Consider the following 14637-nt stretch of genomic DNA (forward strand, 5'->3'; position numbering starts at 1 on the left):
AACATGAGTCATGGCCGTTACCGTAATCTGATTGGTCGACACGAAATAGGGGCACTGTTTGCTCCCAGCCTGTAAAGTCTTCTTCCCATTTCATTTTCATATTGAACCACTTCCACATTTTATTTTGCTTAATATTATTTAACATTAGTCCAGTCAACCTTCATTGCGTAGTTTTAGGCTTTAGAATTTCACATAAAATATCAGCACACAACACAAGAAACATTAACACTAGTCTTTTTCTTCTTTTTACTGTTTTAATGTCTGTATATATAAACATGATATTTACAAATCATACAATGAACATCAGTTAGTTACGGAATAAAACATGTATTACCTTCTCACAGATGGTTAACACCCAGCGATCATCCCACAAAGACATTACTAACAAATAGAAGGTAGTGTCCTGCTGGGAGTTGTAGCAGCCAGAGATCATGTGAAACCACCAGCATAAATGGATTCCTTTGTATTCAAATATTATGTGATCAGGTCTTGTGTCATGACTGCAACATCAATGACGAGGACCAATTCAAAAGAGGCGAAGTTTTCTTATCCAAGTCCTTTGGTCATGGATAAGAAAGCCCTATTGCTGCGATAATCAAGAGTCAGTGCTATCTGTGTTCACTCAGCCACTGATTAGGCACACAGCTGGGGCCCTCTGCAAGAAAACTCATACTGTATTTTGCATGGCTCACATTCTAAACACTGTATGCACCTCCAAGCACCTCTCTCAAAAGACAATCACAATAAGCAACTTCCTGTTAGGCAATCTTAGTCCATGTATGAGGTGTCCATGGCCTCACCATCAGGGTGAAGAAGCCTTCCAGCCAAGCGCTCTATGTCATCAAGACTAAGTTGTCGAAGTGAACGTTCATAGTCCTTAAAGAAAAACAGAACAGAAAATACTTAGAGACACAAAGTTAAAATATTATGCTGAATTTATTTGAACCACGTGTGTGTGGGGGGGTCTTTAATGAAGCACAGGATAGGATGGATGACTCTTGAATGTCTTCTCTTTTCTAAACAAGTAGCTTGTTTCGTCTTAGTCACCTAACCCTAACCCTAAAATGACGTTAACCAGCCAACCAAGTCTGCAATAGGCTATGTACTAATTTAGGAGCCAGATCCTCCAGTCCACATCTCCTTTTCAGATGAGACAGTCTAGTCTATAATAGAGCAAATCTAATGATGCATTAGCGAGGTGGGGTTTTAACAAACCTGTTAAAGATTAAAGATTTCCTTGTTTATCAAAAGTTGCCATGAAACGACCAAACTGAACTAGTGTCAAATCAGGACAAATTTAGTTGAGCACCTGAATTAAAATACCTGGTAAAAATGATACAATCACCTCCCAATTTTATGAGTTGACTCTACACTGTAGATTCTCTCTCTCTAGTTTTCTCCTCCTTGTCTCTTTTCACTCAGGCTCCTCTCTGCTGGACCATCTGCTGTCCCGGAGCCTCTCTCTCTCCTGGCTGTTGGTGCCTCATCCAGATGTTTGGATCGGGATCATCGTCCCCCTGGAGATTCAGCCTCTTGTCTTCCCTCCTCTCTCTCTAATTTGCATGTTATCATGTCTCTCCCTCTGTCTGTTGCTCCTCTCTGTGTGAATGCTGTACTTCTGTGTTGTGTGCCCTGTCCTTCTTCCAGGTCTCGATGGTTGAGGTTATGTGGCTCTGGCTTATTCCTTACCTGATTCAAGGGTGTAAGGACAGAGGGTGCTGTATGCTGTTTGTAAAGCCCCATGGGGCAAACCGTGATTTGTGATTTTAGGCTATATAAATAAAATTTGACTTTCATAGCAGAGACTGGTTGTGTCTTCCATATTTGGGCAAAAGAAGGCTGCATTTCTTGGCCATATTTGGATGTGACTTAGCCTTTTAAGATGTGTTCAGACTTTAGAGAGCCCAGACTCTAAATTTAAATTAATACAAACAGAACAGAAGATCAGATGTCATTTGAAAAAATGCTGTCTTTCTTAATATGTTGAGCCTTCACTGGTAGCAAAACTCCAAGATATTTCATTTAACAATTTAGAAACTGTAAATATCCACACGTCAAATGGATTAGCAAAAATGTGATTACTTGATTTTAGATTACAATGCATGGCAGCAACCATGATGCTGTGAAATACCTTAATAAGCTGTTCATGGACTTTTGCTGCATCTGCTGGACTAAAATGTCTAGCAAGGATAGTAGACACAGTCTGCCACACTCTTCCCTGTGTGCTGCTGCTGCTGCTACTACTGCTGCTGCTGCTGCTGCTGCTGGCCACCATCCCTGACGCTCCAGTCCTCTCCCCGACTGGACGGATAACCAGATTCAATTTAGCCTCAGGCCCAATGGAGTAATCACTCAGCCTGTGCTCATCTGAGGAAAGTAATATAGTGCAATCATCAAAAATGTAAACGTTTGATTCATGTGCAAAATAGATTGGTGGATCAAGCAATTATAGTTTGCACAAAGGTTATGAAACACTTGACTGTTGGAAAATCTACCTGCAAGCGCTTTCCCTTTATAGAGCAACCGCTGCTGGTTTGCTGGTATGTTGAGACGTTCAGACACAAGTTCCTTCACTGTGGAGACCTTCTCATCTTCTGTCACCTGTAAGATCAACAACATGATGACATAGTCACACTGTTTGGTAAAATTTGACTAACTCTCTCTCTTTCTATTTAAATGAAGATTATTCAAACTGCGGGATAGCGTAGCTAATCTTAAAACCTTACTTTGCATCAGCTTTACATAAAATCAACTGTTAATGGGGAAATCTTATGCACAAGTGACAAGTGCACCTCTGTCTTGGCAAATGGCATCTTAAGCACTCTTTCAGAAAAACAGCCACTGCCCTAGAGTGGTAGCATTTCTCCTAAGCACTGCAGGCATAGCTGATAACAGATGTTAGAGTGTGAGCAGGTCATTTTTAACTTACAGAGCAGAGCTAGGAGAAACACTGCATGGTCTTTATCACTGACATAGTTGGAAATAATAGGATTTAGAGTCACTTCTCTTCTGCTGGATACACAATTGGGTCCAGTACGTGAGATATTTCCCCATTTGATGCACACATCATAAAATGCTTCAGATTGCCTGAAGGCATCAATGTTCCTTTTTTAAATTAACTACACACAAAACCTCAGACTACTACAGGAGCATTCTGATCATATTAAAAATAATATAACGGTTCTTGCACTGACATAAAATGCTGATGAGTTTCATATTCTCCTTTATTCAGTGGGCTGTCGGTGTTTCAACACATGCGGTCTAGTACAGCTCCAATTTGTGCCCCATACAGTAATGTTATCATTTTGAAACATGAGAGGCACAAACTGGGGCTTGGACTAACTCGCAGTGACAAATAACGTCACATGTCGATGAGAGTGGGACCTTTAAGTTACTACGTAAGTTATACTGCTGTGTTGACCTAACAAACCCCATTTTCACTAGATACTGCTTTCTATTTCCTGTCTTTCTTGCCTAGTGACGTCCCTTTCCTACACAAACCATCAAATAAGGACTTATGGAGCTCCCACTCCCCATGCTCGACAGTGGCAACGTAGAGTAGTAACAGGAGCGAGCCTGTTAGCGTTACAGTTACCGTTACTGTGTCTCTCTCAAAGATTTGGCAAGCTAGCTAGAGTAACGTTAACGTCGACTGACCACAGACCGATGTGCGGCTGTACGACAGTTCCGTTTAGGCTACACTGTGCGGATTTTTTCTCAGCCTACCCAACCCATTTTAGACTAAGGCATCATGGGTGGTTGCTTCATTCATAGCAAACGCCAGCTAAGCATGTGACAGGACTACCGCTGTCGGCTAACCGGCTAGCTAGTTTTTCTACAAAGGCTATCTATTATTGCGAATTAAGCTAGCGTCATAGGGATAGCAATTAGCAGTTAGCTAGCTCGGCGGTGCTTAACTTACCTGTACACTACATTCTTTTCCTTGAAGCGGTTTCACTGTAAGGATCATTTTCGAAGATGGCGAGAGAAAAACACAGCCACACAACAACACCTTCAAATATTAAGTAACCAAATATGCCCAAGTAACGTTACTTTGCTAGCTCAAGATAGCCACAGGGCTTCTTCTCTTGTCAACGGCCCATCTTCTTCTCCCTCGGCTGCGGCGGCTGCAGCTCTCAGGTGCCGCTACTGCCACTTGCTGGCTGGAGTGCCACATAGCTGCTGATGGCGACTGTGGAGGATAATTCATCCAACAGAAGAAAGAAAAGGATTTCGACTCCTCTCAAGATAATCAGACCTTAATTAAATGTTAAAAGTGAAGATGAAGGATAACGAAGACTCTGGGTATCCTATCCTGGCATTTAAAGAGCAACCTTTGAAAACATATACAGTAATTACTATCTAGGAATTACTAATTAAATAGATTACTAAACCTACAGTGTGAGTTGTTGTTTCAGTCAAGCAATTAGTGCCTCTAAATTAGTGGCCTAAATAAAATGGACGGAAGCTGTCTGTTTATGTCTTTGCTTGGGTCCATGGCCACCCTAATAAAATTGCTGGCCCACAGAGTTGCTTTTCTTTCAACTAAGTTTGTGTAAAGGGTTGAAGTTCATGTTGAAAGGAGTCATCCCAACATATTTTTATTTTCAATGCAAGACTGTCCCAGCGGAGGCCGGTAACATTTACACATCAATATCGACTGACCCTGTGTTTACTTTGTTCACTGAGACAGACAAAAATGAAAAGATTCCACCAATCAAAGCTCAGCTTCGGGATGGGAAGAGATACAGGACAAGAGGAGGAGGCTGAGAGAAAGAGAAACAGAGAAGGTGATGAAGATGAGAGAGGAAGAGCAGGTATGGCCCAGGATGGGCCCAGGATAGGATTGGCATTGTGTCCCTGCGCTGTTCAACACACAACAAACAAAAACTGACCTGATCCAATTCAATCAATATAATTACCTCAGAGATACGTTGCTTGGTAATTACAGTGAACCTAATGGCTTAATTTAACAACAACACAAATGCCTAGCATAATATATTATTGCATAATACACATTTTGCTTTGCTTCTGTATTAAGACACATTTCTATCTCAAATCCAAAATGATGCAATCTAAAGCACATAGAAGGTGTATATGATTTTACTAAATTATTTTTAATACACTTTGGCAAGAGAGTCGAGTGATGAATCACAGAGAAAGGGACAGGCAGTGAATACAGAGGGGGAGAGAGAAGCAGGAGTAGAGGATGGAGAGAGGAATGAGCAGAAAAAATGCTATGTTGAAGGCAGAGGCACAAGAGGAAGTGAGAGAGAGGGGGCAGGTTATGGAAAGCACGGAGACACAAAGGGAGAGGCGAGACTGAGAAAAAGCACATATTTAGATCAGGGAAATCAACATTTGTTCAGTGTCTCAGTATTTCTAAAACCCTGCATACGGCCCTGGTACAGACACAATGGAAGGAGAGTAAAACCTCTGATCAGTGCTCACAGCCAGCCTTTAGTCTCTTTCACATGTGCCAATATCTGGGGAATAAAATGATTGATGTTCACTGCTCAGTTCGCCGGAGACCCACCTATCCCCAGGGCTCTGAAATACCCCAAAGACCCTCTGACCCAATTGGGATCCAGTCCATGCATTTCTCATTACAGCCTCCCGGATGGTCTCCGCTGTCTTGGTCATGTGATTGCCTGCTGTCTGTGCCCAGCCCTGGCCAGCCCCGAGCAGGAGAGGAGCATCTTTCACTTGGGCGGTTATAGAGGAGATCTGCACCTGTCGAATGGACCGTCTGCTGCCAAACACGGACAAACCTATTCAGGACAAGTGAGGACGACTTTCGCGGCGCCAGCCGGCTGCATGTGGTAAGTGATCTTTGTGGGTGTGTGATGTTAAATACAGCACAAGGTTATATTTTGCAGGACAGAGCATGCATCTGTGTTTACAAACAGTCTATTAGAAACATAAAATGCCGCTGTCACATTTTACCAACTCATTAATTTATTACAGAGGCTATTTACGGTGCATGTGGCTCCAGGCAGGCTTGTGACCCAATATGAAAAAAATCTATATTTCATTCTTGCAGGGACACAAAGTGTGTGTGACTTAATAAAGAGTGCATAACAACCTTTTCTTAATCTGTAGTGGTCTATCTCTTCGGCATTACTGTGACACCACTACTTTCTTGTTCTTTTTCTATCATATCTTTGCCAAGTTTCCTTGAATTAATGCATTTTTAATCAGTTTTACCATTAGGGTGAAAGATAAAATAGACAAATACACGGGCTGCATAAGCATGTTGTATCTATAGTGCATTTGTACATGTATGCTACCACTGGAAACCAAGAACTGCAAGAAGTACTGCAACCGCATAGAGCAAAGAAAGATATTTGGTCCTCGTTTCTATTGCATGGGAAGCTGTGTCACTGGATTTTAACCGACCATGTTTTTTTCAGATTCAGCCTCTCAAGGAATGTCATCAAACATCTATCTATCTATCTATCTATCTATCTATCTATCTATCTATCTATCTATCTGTGTCAAGCACTTATGGAGATATGCATAAGAGGCACACAGCAAACTCGTGCATGCTCTAGTCCAAGTAGAAGTCATTATACCTTATTGATTACCCATTTATATTATTAATATCAATGATATTAATATAGGTAGTGACAGGAAAAGATACAGATGAATTGGAGAACGGCTGCAAAGCTTTGAGTTAAATAAATTAGAAATTGTACATGTAGTGTAGCTGGACCGACTCTATGTAAGTTTGGAGTCGCCTGCCACAAAGGCTTGATTCAGCACAGTCAGATGACTGAGAGGATTACTCTATATTTCTGGTCTTTCATGCATTTAGGTTGTAGAAAGTCCCCTACAAATAGATGTAATTGTGTATGACAGGTTTGCAAAAATGCTGTACAATGGTTCAACCAGACTGAAAAGGGCAGAAAGAGACAAAGATACTTGTGAGCAACGGTTGAATTAGAATATAAGAAATCAGCCATCATTAGTAGAAGAAGCTGGGAGCTTAGCATCAAAATCTGTGCAAATTCAAACAGGAACCGGCTCCTGTTTTTGTGTCAAGTGCTCAAATATGTCTATAACGAGCTGGAATTAATGAGCGTGTTGCTTTAGCAAAGCTATCCTCAGAACTTCAGAATGGAAATGGAAGGTTAGTCTAGGATTAGCACTGTTGGAATTGGATCCCAGAATATTAGCTGAACGTATTATGGACTGACAAATCGCAGCTTAAACCTATTCAGTCCAACCACAGAGTGCCCAAAGAAAAACGTAATATTTAGAGCCCAGTTGCACTGCTGTGGTTCAATAATGATCTAAGGTCACTTCTGCTTCTCTAAACTGAGGGGTATTTGGTGGAAAAAATGGCTGCACATGTTTGTGTGTAGAGATTTTCCTGTTACGTCACCTGATGTTTGCAGGTGATGGGTACCCTCCGGGACCTCCAGTTTGCCCTGCAACTTAAGATTGAGGAGCTTCGCCAGAGGGACACCCTAATAGATGAGTTAGAGCTGGAGTTGGACACAAAGGATGAACTCATTCGGAGACTACAGGAAGAACTGGATCGCTACAGAGCCACTGTGTCCCTCCCAGGACCCTCTGCAGCCAGCGCAGGTACTGAACCCGCTGCTTTTTTACATAATATGCTAAAGTATCTACACATATAATCTGACTTATTGCAGTGTGTGTTTCTCCTCTAGCATGCTCAGCTCAAATTGACGACAAGCAGAGAAGTGTTAGGCAAACAGTCATTTCTGAGCCCTTCACCCTGGACCCGGTGACTCTGGCCTTGGTTTCACAGAGAAGCTGTGACAAAAGCCAGGAGTAAGAGCACACAGTATTCCTATCTGCTCTAACTGAAACATCTGTCTCTCAAATGTTCAAGGCTCACTGAGTGCTTTCAGCATGACTCACAATCAGTAAATATTTCCAATCAATTTCAGACACAGCATGCGACACTGCATTCAAGACATTTAATAACTTGGCCTTAAATGTTATATCAGCATCCTGCCTTCATGCCCTCAGGTCTCAGAGGCTGATTCAGGCAGCGTTTCTGAAAAATGACTTGTTGAAGAACCTTGACGAAGGAGAAATCAGAGCCGTCACAGCCTGTATGTACCCCACCCCCATCAATCAAGGCTGCTATGTCATTCAGGAGGGGACCAGCGGTGCTCAGGCTTACGTTTTGGAAGGTAAATCGTTTACTTCTTACAATCGCTGGCATTAATCATGCTTGAGGATACTTATTAATGTTTCCTTGAGATGACAGGTGCTCAAGAACAGCCTGATGAAATGATTAGGTTTATCATATCTTTGTATATCAATTTCCTCACCGCTGGCTCGTAATTCATTGGATAGCGATGTGACGCTGCTCTCAAACACAGTGATGTGAGGACTGCATGTTTGAGCAGGAGAAGAGGAGGCACTGTGGGGAGTATCAAGTGACCCACGCTGGTGTTTTGTTGTTGAAATGTCAGCTTGATACAAAAGACAGCTCATCAGTGCTTGATTGTCCTCTGGAATCTTTTTCTAATGGGACAGCTAATGGAGAGTGGCTGCTACCCATTTTTCCTCCTGTCATCCCAGCCGGCGAGAGGTGGCGGCCTTGTTTGGCTCAGGGATGATTGTGGATCTGTTGTTTGTACAGTACGTCTCGGGCATCCGAAGGTCCTTGACAGAGTACCTACATTTCCCGACACCAAAACACACTCACATCACAGCTGTGCTTATTATGTGCGTGCTGTATTTCCTCACTGGCTGTTTGTTTGTGAACAGAAGGGAGGCTGGAGGTGACAAAAGACGGGCTGAAGCTTCTCACGATCGAGCCAGAAGACGTGGTTGGAGAGCTGGCTCTCCTCTACAACTGCACCCACACCTACTCTGTCACAGGTATCACAGCATTGTGCCGGCTTCTCGGTTTTAAATGTGCACGCAGATATCACTGGAGATCAGTCCCGCTGAAACACGGGTGGAGTTTCAGTGTAATTAACTTGGATTTGGTGGCAATATAAATAATTCTTGTTTAAGAGATTATCACAAGCAGGCAGATTTCTGGCTGTGGTCTGAGACAGAAGACGTCTGTTGAATTTAAAATCAAAGACCTTTTGAGATCTTAAACAACACCACAACTTCAAAGGTTTTTCTCAGAGATGTGAGGAATTTAAAACATTTTCTTCTTCACTGCATCGCCCTGCTGTCTGCCTGCCTCGTCTCCTCCCTGCAATCCAACATGCATTAGCTGAATTTTTACGGATGGCATTTTCTGAAACCATCTCGCATTCAATTCACAGTTTCCATGGTTGGAATCTAACACGTATGCCTTTCTGGTGTAAACACTTGGTGATGTTCTTTAGGAAATAGCACTGTCATTTCAGCATCTGATCGGGGTCTTGTGGGAAAACTTCCTCAGCCATCACCCTGCGCATCTGACCTGCTTTCACAAATAAATAGGCTGTGGAAATTGAAAAAAAAAAACTGTTTATTTGCCTTGTTTGGTCCCTAATCATCCCACCCCCTCTTTTTTTGCTGCTTTCTTTTTTTCTTTATCTTGCGACCGGCAGCCTTTCCAATTTACTACATGTCTGCTCTCTGGTAACGATGCTCGGCTCATGCCGGCAGCCTGCTGCCCTTTGTTCCATGTCCATTTCTGTCAGCCCTGCTCTTGGATCTGTTCTTATCTCTGTCCTGACCTGAAATGACTTTTTTTTTCGCTGATGCCATCTGAGACCATCAATAAGGTTTGTGCTCATGTGGTGCCTTCAGGTGCAGGCGAAAGCAAGGCATCATTGTCACGTCACGGACGTTCAGGGGGGCAAATGATATATCGTCCGATAATCCTCCTTTGAGAGCAATGTTTCACTTAATTTTACCAAATTAAAAACATGCACTGCTTGTTCCAAGTGAAAACTGTAATGGCGGAATTGAGATATCAGGGCTGCACCATATTATCAGATAGTGGATCTAATTAGACTGTCATCCTCCATTTGCAGGAAGCCTCGGTTAGCCAACCTGATGGGTCATTTTTCATTTCCAACAGCCACTTTCAAGCTCTATTATAAAGAAAGAGTGTAAGGAAATCAGATTAGCTCTATATTAAAAGTCCCCCTCTGTAAGGAAAATAAGCACTTACGTGTCTTTTCTGTCTACATGATGAGCGTTTGTAATCGAGTGCTTACTGTCTGCTCTTCAGGCTGTAAGCTGATCCTGCATTGCACGCCCATCACAAACTGCACCTTTATTTAGGAGCTGTTCCAATACTCGCCTCTTGATTGTGTTTCCACCTGAGCTCCAGTGACACTGACGCAGCCTTCATCTTCTCCTCTGCCTCTGTCTTTTGATCCGCAGCACAAACGGACAGCAAGCTGTGGGTTATTGACCGCAAGAGCTACCAGGCCACACTTATGCAGAGTGGTCTCAGCAGCCTTTCTCATTCGATGGAGCTGCTTAGCAGGTGAACACCGGACCGATGCACTTGATCAGACGTGGAGCGGGCCCCAACGCCTTCCACACAGTATCACCAGGGTCGTCTTGTTTATCAGTCGCCACAATGGTGCATTTAACACAAAATCTCAGCATTCTTGTGATATGTTTCTAAACATGCTTAGGCACCCAGAAACTGTGCAAACATCAAGTCAGCCCCTTCACTGTGGGTGATGTGCTTTCTTTGTACCTGTGTGTCTGCAGCATTCCCTTCCTGCAGTCTCTGCCAGAGGACGCCGTCATGAAAATGTCTGATCTCATGGAGGAGGTACACATTAATTAGCTCAAATCTGAAGCACAGTATTGTGTGCCCATCATTAGAGACAGAACGTGTGTAAACATGATTGTTTACAAGCGGTGCCTCTGTATTTTCTATTTCCAGCTTTCCTTGTGTTGCATCAGTGAGCTAGAATCAGAGCTAATCCCTCATTGTTACCAGGCCTCGTCTGCGCCTTCTCTCTTTTCATCGTCTCTTTGCTCTGCCATTTATGTTCCGCAGACACGCTACGCCGAAGGTGACTACATCATTCGACAAGGGGCCACAGGAGACACCTTTTATATCATTAGCAAAGGCCAGGTAAAGTTTTATGCTCTCTGCCCGCTGCACAGATGAAATGAGGCTTTCAGAGAAAAAGGTTTTTAGATTGTGGAGGACAAAATGTCAGCGCAGTTTTAGAAATTGCACTATGATGGTGATAATTGACTCTGGCTCTTCTCCACATTGCTCTCCGCGGCTACCGCTCTTTCATTACCTCTCTCTCGTTTGGATTTTCCAGGTGAAGGTGACAGAAAAGAAGCCGGGCCACGAGGAGCACGTCGTCCTCTCCAAGCTGTCTGAGAGACAATGGTTTGGAGAAAAAGCCCTGTGGGGGTGAGGAGGAAGCTTTTATGAAAATGGTTAAAAGAGTCAGTTGTGCAGCTTGATGTCAGTCTTTTTCCGTATTCTAATTTTGTGATTTGACATTTTCTCTGTCTTTAGAGAGGATGTTCGGACTGCGAATGTGATTGCTGCTGGTGAAGCTACGTGCTTGGTGATAGACAGGGAGTAAGTGGGGAGTATTTTGTGTTAATAAAAATCACTGCATAGAAAATGTAACCGCGTTAAATCAGAAATTGATGTGCTTATGCAGAGATTTGGAGAATATTCACGTGTTTCTGTGTTTCAGGACCTTCAAAGACGTCATCGGTGGGTTTGTATTTGACTGCTCTCACGAGGTGCAGCAAAGCCATGAATCTGAAAGCGAGTGAGGAGCATTTCAACACTATTCTCTACAATATTTACATGTTATTTGCCCTTATAGAAAAGAAGGCGCTGTATAAGCTCACCTCTGGTGTCCTGTCCAGCCCAGACAAAGATCCTGACCTCCTCTCATCGGCCACCTTGAGTGATTTCCAGATTAATTGCACTCTAGCAGTTGGAGAGTTTGGTCACGTAGACCTGGTGAGGGGTGATCTTACAGCAGCTCACACACGTTGGCACAGGTCGAGATTCCATGTTTCTATAATGTAATCTATTGCTTTCCACCTCTCTCAGGTGCAATTAAAGAGCAACATCAGGTGTCTCTTTGCCATGAGGGTCCTTAAAAAGAAGCTGATCCTCAACAACGGTCAAAGAGAGCACATCCTGAGAGAAGGGCGTATCCTAACGGAGACTCGCTGTCCATTCATAGTCAGGTGTCTGTTCTTCAGCAGTATTCTAATCAGGATCGCTTTGATTAACACATATTTTCAACATTCTGCTGTATTTTTATCCATCACAGGCTGCATAAAACCTTCAGAGATGCAGAGTGCCTGTACATTTTGACAGAAGCTGGTCTCGGTGGGGATCTCTGTAGTCTACTCAAAGATAAGTAAGAATTTTTGGACTAAAGAAAATTAAGATGCAAGGCCCCTTTTCTCATTGTACTGATACAATATTTATAGTCCCTCCACTGTGTTTTTAGCCCGGCTTTCATCACAGTGCAATTTTAACAGTGGCCGGGGTTTGATGTCTTACATCTGTCTACATCACACATGTGTTTTGCTCACTGTGATGCTTAAATCAGCACTTCTCCACCCCGTTTCAGAGGATTCTTGGACGAATGCAGCACCAGGTTCTACACAGCTTGTGTTATCGAGGCCTTGACCTTTCTTCACCGCCGAGGTGTCGTCTACAGAGACGTCACCCCTGAAAATGTGGTTCTGGATGAGCGCGGTTACGCCAAACTGGTACTACAATCTGTTCCAAACTTGAATCCACATTTAGAGTAGTCTGTTGAATTGTACTGATATCTGCCTTTTGTAGATTGGCTCCAGATGCCTGAAGAGGCTTGAAGTGGGGAAGAAAACCTGGACTTTCTGCGGCACGCTGGGCTACATGGCACCTGAAATCATCTTAAACAAAGGCCACAATGTATCTGCAGACCTCTGGTCACTGGGCGTCTTTGTGTTTGAGCTTCTGAGTGATAGGTAAGTTTTTACTTTTTAAGCTAGTTTCTTCACTTGTGTTGGCTGATGTGATGGTGACAGGCTCATGTTTTTTTCTCCAGGCTGCCGTTCAGCGGCCCTGACCCCATGAAGGTTCTCACTGCGACCATTCGGGGCATCGATCAGATCGACTTCCCAAAAACCATCAGCAAAAGTGCCTCCAGTCTCATAAAGAAACTGTGCAGGTGTTGCTTCCTCTGAAATAAAAAACATCCTTCATCCACCCGCCACTGCACTCACAGACAGATAGGGGCAGATTAAGAAATGGTGCAGGTGTATTGGACGCGACCTGCGCTCTGCCACCACCTCTTGAATGACAGAAGCTGATTATTAATTCATATTTCATTTATTTGTATATTCCTGTTTGCTTTCCATCACCAAGGAGCAATCCCTCTGAGAGACTGGGCAGTCAGAGAAACGGGGCCAAGGACATTCAGAAGCACAAGTGAGACGACAGATTTATTACACTGGAGAAAAATACTGAGGCCTGTGCAAGAAAACGTGGTTTTACAGGATGCGATGCTCTGTTTTCATTCAGATGGTTTGAAGGTTTCGACTGGGACGGACTCTGTAAAGGCACATTGACCCCTCCGGTTATTCCCAAAGTAAGACGCGTTCAGGTGGCTCGTGACTTGTTGTTTTGCGATGACTCTTGTTGCAGTGAGCAGATCTACTTTTTCTTTGTCTTGCAGGTTAAGCATCCTTTGGACAGCAGCTCGTGTGATCAATACACCGAGGGCTCCGTGGAGCTGTGCACAAACTGGGACGACTTCTGACGAAGCAGCTGTGAAACAGAAAAACAAAAACCTGTCAAACACTTCATCACTTCCAGGTTTCGTCCTCATCAATAATTCACTGCCCTCAGTCTTAACTGCCATCAAGAATTAATTATATTTTCAGACAGAAAAATATTTTCCACAGTATCAGTAACCGCAGCTGTTGTTTGACTAATGAACCGTGCTGCCTGCTGTGTGGAGCTCAGACTGTTTTTGATGTAAAATCTCTTTAGATTTGTAATCATAAGAGTTCAGTGATGTCTCTGCTGCTGAATGGAAGTCAATAAACAAACAGGCTGCATCAAGTCGTCTTTTCTTCTTCCCTTAAATCTGCAAACTCATCGTGAGATTCATGTTTGTTTGTTTTTTGTTTTTTTTTTTGGTGCTCGTACAATTCCGTCATTAATTGATCTCTCCCCAAAGTGCATGACTATGGTTAAGAAGTGACGTCAGAGTTTTGCAGAAACGGGTCAAGTCACAGAGACATAGCAAGATGAGTACAGGAAAAGGTGTGATTCAAACTTCAAAATAAAGTACGTGAATTAAATTGTAAAGTGCTAAAACGCCATCCTGTTGAGAAGAGTAGAATGGCCAGTGGCCACACTGAAGAAATGTGGAGTGACTTGATGCAGGATGCGTTACTGACAGCTAAAACTAATGCTAAATGTGGAATTTAATAGTAAATGACAAATGGAGAAGAGTAAATGCCAAAACAGGAGGAAAAATGACATATTTTCCCCATTAATAATTCGTTTTTTTGCTTTTTTAAGTAATTAAATTCTTAATTCAATGTGTTAAAGCATCGTCATTGCCGACATGTGGTAAATATATTACATTTCCTTCTTATGTTTAGTTTTGCCATAATGTTGAAATATCACATGTCAAGTAGTCGTAAACGTAATTATTCGCTTTAAATAAACTGTCCTGGTGAACTTTA

General features: G+C 42.9%; 2 protein-coding genes across 2 annotated transcripts; one reads left to right on the forward strand and one right to left on the reverse strand.

Annotated features, from left to right (window-relative positions):
• Positions 1 to 228: 228 nt before the first annotated feature.
• Positions 229 to 4107, reverse strand: ubl4a (ubiquitin like 4A). Its single transcript, XM_041937466.1, has 4 exons — positions 3923 to 4107; positions 2496 to 2601; positions 2132 to 2367; positions 229 to 876 (listed from the first exon to the last, which is right to left on the reverse strand). The coding sequence occupies exons 1-4, from the start codon at positions 3968 to 3970 to the stop codon at positions 769 to 771; spliced, it is 498 nt and encodes a 165-aa protein (XP_041793400.1). The 5' UTR covers positions 3971 to 4107; the 3' UTR covers positions 229 to 768.
• A 3296-nt stretch (positions 4108 to 7403) lies between these two features.
• Positions 7404 to 13724, forward strand: prkg1l (protein kinase cGMP-dependent 1, like). The gene is made up of 19 exons (XM_041937392.1): positions 7404 to 7593; positions 7680 to 7803; positions 8005 to 8171; positions 8755 to 8868; positions 10324 to 10429; positions 10663 to 10726; positions 10958 to 11035; positions 11235 to 11329; positions 11438 to 11503; positions 11625 to 11702; positions 11803 to 11899; positions 11993 to 12132; positions 12219 to 12308; positions 12525 to 12666; positions 12743 to 12906; positions 12987 to 13109; positions 13307 to 13369; positions 13463 to 13529; positions 13617 to 13724. The coding sequence occupies exons 1-19, from the start codon at positions 7404 to 7406 to the stop codon at positions 13698 to 13700; spliced, it is 2052 nt and encodes a 683-aa protein (XP_041793326.1). The 3' UTR covers positions 13701 to 13724.
• The last annotated feature ends 913 nt before the right edge of the window (positions 13725 to 14637 follow it).

Source organism: Chelmon rostratus, chromosome 5, assembly GCF_017976325.1.
Source record: "Chelmon rostratus isolate fCheRos1 chromosome 5, fCheRos1.pri, whole genome shotgun sequence".
NCBI lineage: Eukaryota > Metazoa > Chordata > Actinopteri > Chaetodontiformes > Chaetodontidae > Chelmon > Chelmon rostratus.

What these genes read in the sequence shown, in the direction of transcription:
- ubl4a (XM_041937466.1), bottom strand. Translation starts at nt 3,970, where the DNA reads ATGATCCTTACAGTGAAACCGCTTCAAGGAAAAGAATGTAGTGTACAG. An exon ending in GAAAAGAATGTAGTGTACAG is followed by an intron (nt 2,602 to 3,922) that starts GTAAGTTAAGCA and finishes TTGATCTTACAG; the next exon opens with GTGACAGAAGATGAGAAGGT. An exon ending in TAAAGGGAAAGCGCTTGCAG is followed by an intron (nt 2,368 to 2,495) that starts GTAGATTTTCCA and finishes TACTTTCCTCAG; the next exon opens with ATGAGCACAGGCTGAGTGAT.
- prkg1l (XM_041937392.1), top strand. Translation starts at nt 7,404, where the DNA reads ATGGGTACCCTCCGGGACCTCCAGTTTGCCCTGCAACTTAAGATTGAG. An exon ending in CCACACCTACTCTGTCACAG is followed by an intron (nt 8,869 to 10,323) that starts GTATCACAGCAT and finishes TTTGATCCGCAG; the next exon opens with CACAAACGGACAGCAAGCTG. An exon ending in TGTCTGATCTCATGGAGGAG is followed by an intron (nt 10,727 to 10,957) that starts GTACACATTAAT and finishes TATGTTCCGCAG; the next exon opens with ACACGCTACGCCGAAGGTGA.